At 36.2% G+C, this 5,000-nt stretch overlaps 1 protein-coding gene across 7 annotated transcripts in view; it reads right to left on the bottom strand.

Moving 5' to 3' along the window:
- Nucleotides 1-5,000, bottom strand: part of SNF4Agamma (SNF4/AMP-activated protein kinase gamma subunit) — a 205,683-nt gene that overhangs the window by 71 nt on the left and 200,612 nt on the right. For all 7 annotated transcript variants that reach the window (XM_043009609.2, XM_043009610.2, XM_086548047.1 and 4 more), the window contains 2 exons: nt 4,517-4,757; nt 1-2,770 (listed from right to left, as the gene is read on the bottom strand). The exon at nt 1-2,770 is cut by the window's left edge and continues 71 nt beyond it. In XM_043009609.2, coding sequence (XP_042865543.2) covers nt 2,346-2,770; nt 4,517-4,757 — 666 coding nt within the window. In that variant the 3' untranslated portion in view covers nt 1-2,345. The remainder of the gene's footprint in view (nt 2,771-4,516; nt 4,758-5,000) is intronic.

Below are 5,000 nucleotides of genomic sequence, written 5' to 3'. Positions count from 1 at the left end.
ATGATGAATCACTAACTGTTATATTAATATTACTCATTTATTTACAAGCTAAACAATGGATGAATAATTCATAAAAAAGTTACAATGAGGCACAAAATACAACAAGTAATTGTGTAAAACAATGAGGATGAACACAGCACTGAAACCTTGTGATGTACTACTACAGGACGACCCCTTTGGTCTCGCCCTACAGCAACAGGGAGAAGCAAAGTGTACACTGTACCATTTCTGTAAGACTAAGCACGAACGTAATGTAGCCCCCAAACACGCTTTGACAGTTTGATTACCTCCTTTACCTAAATACTTTTTATTTTATTTTAAATTCACACCACCTTGTCTTCGTTGCTCTGGGTACTGCACATTCCAAGCTGGCTGGCTGAAAGGTGCATTGTGTGCTATCTTGTGATTGTTTGCTTTCCTTATGATGAAAAAAGACAGAATTCTCTCTGTGCGGAGATAAACTAACGAGATGAAAAGGAGCGAGGGGAGAGCATGATGGAAATCTTACATGAGTCATGTCTGAAGTTAAATTGGTGATGTCTCCCTGCTACCAAATTCGCCCTACAAGAAAATAAATATATCAAAGGGACAAACAGTATTCTGGACAGTTGCACTATTAAGTACAATCTTGCAGACTATGTTGACACTAAATTTCCTATACTCTCTAAAACATAAAAAAACACCCTTTGCCCCAAATGATTTTGTGGAAAGAAATTAATATAAGGCTGAGACTTACAAGGGAGTTTTTTGCACTACTGGAATCCCCCCACCTCAATAAAACAGAATTCAATGCAACATATCACACCAAGGGCTGAACCAGGGCCCCAGACTCACAACAGTAAAGCCATATAACACCCTTCTATCTTAATCTAAGCTTCACAGTCCTTATAAAATTATTTAGCAATGCTGCTATATCCCATAAAAATACAGCTTTTCAATAACATGGAATCTGTTCTACTGTCACAAAGAGGTCCTGGTTCAGTACCAATATATATTTGCTGTCAAACTCTCATGCTTACAAGTTAATCACTGACCACGATCAACAACTCCTATAATATCTTTTCATTTACACAATGATTTATTTCAACTCCAAGTAAAGGATGAATGAAGAAAATACTGTAGTATTCCATTATTCACAGATATCAAGCCAGAGCAAACCACTGTATCTATGGGTTTCTTGTTCCTACTAGGTTATTCAATTCCTCATGCCTGGTAAATATCTGCCTGACACCTCTGCTGAGGCTAAATTTCATGCTGATCATATTAATGCATTATAACATATGTAGAACCTTCAGTCAACAAACCATTGTTTAACAGACACTTTTTTTTTATCTTTTACTACTGAACAATATATATCCCATACATCCAATGATAAAAGCAATAGCAGAGCTGATAACAGTACCTTGGAAAGCAATAAATGGTACGATTCTTGCGAACACTTCTAGGAGTGCTGATTTCATGAAAAGTTAATCAAAATTCTATTCTGTAGCTCTTTCCTACTTTTAGCTAGCCACATCTCATCATTACACCCTGCAGCAGTCACACTTCTAGCAGATATAGTGAGAAAGAACTGGTGCTAGGCAAGGGGGGTTGGCTACCTAAAGTGTGCCTGCATATCACATCTTGTATATTTATATTATTATTATTATTATTAATATTATTATTATTATTACTGTGCCTCTACAAGTGGATGCTGCTTTGCCTAGCAACTTTTGAGTTAGCCATCCTTAATGGCCTATGAGGAAGAGATTACTAGCGCAAAATTGTTTAGCAAGGCTGATCAAAACCTACTTGTCTTACCTGATATGCTTAAAAAAAAAAAAAGATGGATAGAAAGGAGTAAAATGAAAAATTAAAAACAAAGGTTATGTTTCATTTTCAAAAAGAGTAATTCCATTTGAAAGAAATTTTGTCTATCTGGCCTCACTTGTTGCACTTAAATATTGCATCATCCCAAAAGCATCGGAAGTGACTTGAATATAGTACAGTCATACTATGGCTGGATGCATCTTTATGTGTTAAACGTTATGCAGTGATAATGAAGGCATATACACTATTTTCTCTCATTAGTTATATGTAAATATATATACACACATTTTATATATATATATATATATATATATATATATATATCTATATTTTATATAACATATATATATATATATATATATATATATATATATATATATATATATATATATATATATATATATATATATATAGTGTGTATGCATACTTATTTGCATATATATGTATATATATCTATATGTATATATATATACATATATAGGTCACATGAACATATCCAAAGCCCATACTATTTACACATTCAATCCTTATTCTTCTCATCCTGTAATGGGAATGACCTCTGCCTGGGGAGGATCATCTGCATCCCCCATACTGTAGCGACCCTCATCTTCCTCACTGTCAGCCGGAGATGCCTTGGCAGCATCCTGGTCCACCTTTCCACTGCTACTGCTGCAGTGCTGACTCAGTCGATCATCACTGCTCCACTTTCCCTCCACACTATCCTCGCTCTCTGTCTTGCGCACAACGCTAATGTTGACGTCGGCCGGCGGAGACACTTCAACCTCCTTGATGTTCAGTTCAGCTGGGGAGTTCTCCGAAGAGTCTTGGGAGACCTCTGTGGAGGGATCCATGCAGTCCTCAGCTGAGGGTTTTGTGGGAGAAGTAGACACGAATGAAGTAGTGAGCGTGGCTTCCATCTGTGACACGGTGGCTGACTGGAGTCCATTAGGCTCCGTATCTTCTGCAAGGCAAAAATAAAAAAGTTGTTATACAGTTATCAAATGAAAGTACAAAAGCAAGAGACAATACATAGCGAGATAGAAGAGAAAAATCTAGCTAACATGAAGCTAACCCAATTCTTGACTTTGTTATTGTTCAGGCTGTTATAAACTAAAAATGTGGCTATGCTGCAAAGTATTTACTTATCAGTCTGGGAGCTTTATTCCACAAGAAAACCTTAAAAAACATTCAAACAAAACAGAAGATTGGATGTGCAGTTAGTATGAAGCAAAATCTGTGTTTGAAGCAGGTGCTGGGGTATGAAGCTATGGCATACTAGTTGCAAGGTATCATTATCTTCCAAGGATATTTTTTCTTTCATTTTTAGAAATGGATCTTTGATTAGGATTATACATGATCTAGCTGTAATATCATTTACAGTGAAGCATTCAACCCATTCATGCCAGGGCTTATATTTGTGTAATTCCACTCCTGCTGACTAGTTACTAAGTGTTAGACCTCTTCTTGTGTGATGCACCTCTATGAGCGGCCACTTCAACAGGGTGATAATCGGAGGTTTTTGTATTTGTTTACATTATTTTGACAAGTGAATAACAATGTGTCTATACAAATAGAACTCCTATGATTATATAAATCCATAATGATGTAAAATGTACGTTTTGTGAGATCATGATGTGATAGGCCTTTATCCAGGGGGAGCAAAACATTTGCAAGACATAACATCACATCACCCGGGTGATGTCCTAGAATGTCAAGAGCTCTCCCACAAATGTGCACATAATCATCGGAGTTCTATCGGCATTGACGCATTTTTATTCAATTGTGAAAATAATGTAAACAAATACAAAAATCTCTGATTATCAGCCCTTTGAAGTGGGCACTTATAAAGACACAGCATGGCATCTTGCCGAGAGCAATCTCTCACTTAGTCACTGTGTGCCCTTGTTACCTAGCTGGTGGGAGCGGCAGTACGCAAATATAGGCCCTGTCATGAATGGATTAAAAAGACATAATAATTTCAAAATATTTATGCACTCTCTTCTCATATCCTTTCTTCAGTCAACCTAAGTTTCAAATAAAATAATTTCATAAGCTCAAGCCATTAGTTTGTATCAACCCTAAATATCATGACATGATCCCTAACATTTGAGAGTCTAATACTTCACTGAGTACATACATGTAATATACATACAAATAAATATGATAACCATGTACTTTTTTGAGAAAAGTAAAAAGACTTTTTTGTGATTTAACCCAGTGATGTTTGGGAATAGTCAGAGTGCACAGGCGGTTGCACTGGAGTCGATAACAAGTGAAAGGGCAATTAAAAAATGAAGGTTTAGGGTGACTTTAAAAGGCTGTAACTCAAGACTATCACAGTCACAGCCATAAAATTCCATGCAAATATAGCTTGTAGATTACATAGCAGCCTCCATTGTCATGGTATGTATAGGTGCCATTTGGCTTTTTGGCTCACCCTCATGATTGCATGGGGTCATTAGGGTTATCTCTCAAGTGGTCACTTCTGGTCTTCAAAATCATATGATAATCATGGCCCAGAGAAGGTTAACATAGATGTTTTTATACGTACATATATACTGTATTTCTGATATGCACTTGTTTTAATTAATTAAAAAAAAATATATATATGATGTACTTTTTTGTGACTAGCAACAGGGTACGTTTATGATTTAAACACGTTAAATGAATGATGTGAATACCATAGAAAACAAACTTATGTACTTACTGCAAGGTTTGAGAACAAGTTCCTTGAGAATATCAGAGAGGGAAATCACCCCAACAACTCTGCCTTCTTCATCGACTACCACGAGACGGTGGACTTCCGCTCTGACTATGCGCTCCATGACTGTCTCTAGTGTTTCATCCAGCGTGCATCTGTGAACTTGTTCAAACCACTCGTTACGGTACTCATTGGCTTTGCGCAGTGTCACGTCCAAGTTGTTGTATGTTCCTTCAGCAGCAAGATTCTAGAAAAAATAAATATGATTAGGTAGAAGATATAATCTGGTAGAAAGAAGAAAAAAACAAACACACACACAAAACAACTAGAAATTCTTGTGCAAATCTAATCAAAGACTATTAATGGTTGATGTACTGTACATATATACCAACTCTTTGCTAAAATATAAATGCAGTTTACAAACACATCCATAAGATATCTTTTAGGTTTGATCATGAATATGCAAACCATTAAAAGCAAGTTCTAAGCT

This window comes from Penaeus japonicus, unplaced genomic scaffold (genome assembly GCF_977035675.1).
Source record: "Penaeus japonicus unplaced genomic scaffold, GWHDUDI00000001_assembly GWHDUDI00000020, whole genome shotgun sequence".
Lineage (NCBI taxonomy): Eukaryota > Metazoa > Arthropoda > Malacostraca > Decapoda > Penaeidae > Penaeus > Penaeus japonicus.
This window is presented reverse-complemented; position numbering and strand designations above follow the sequence as displayed.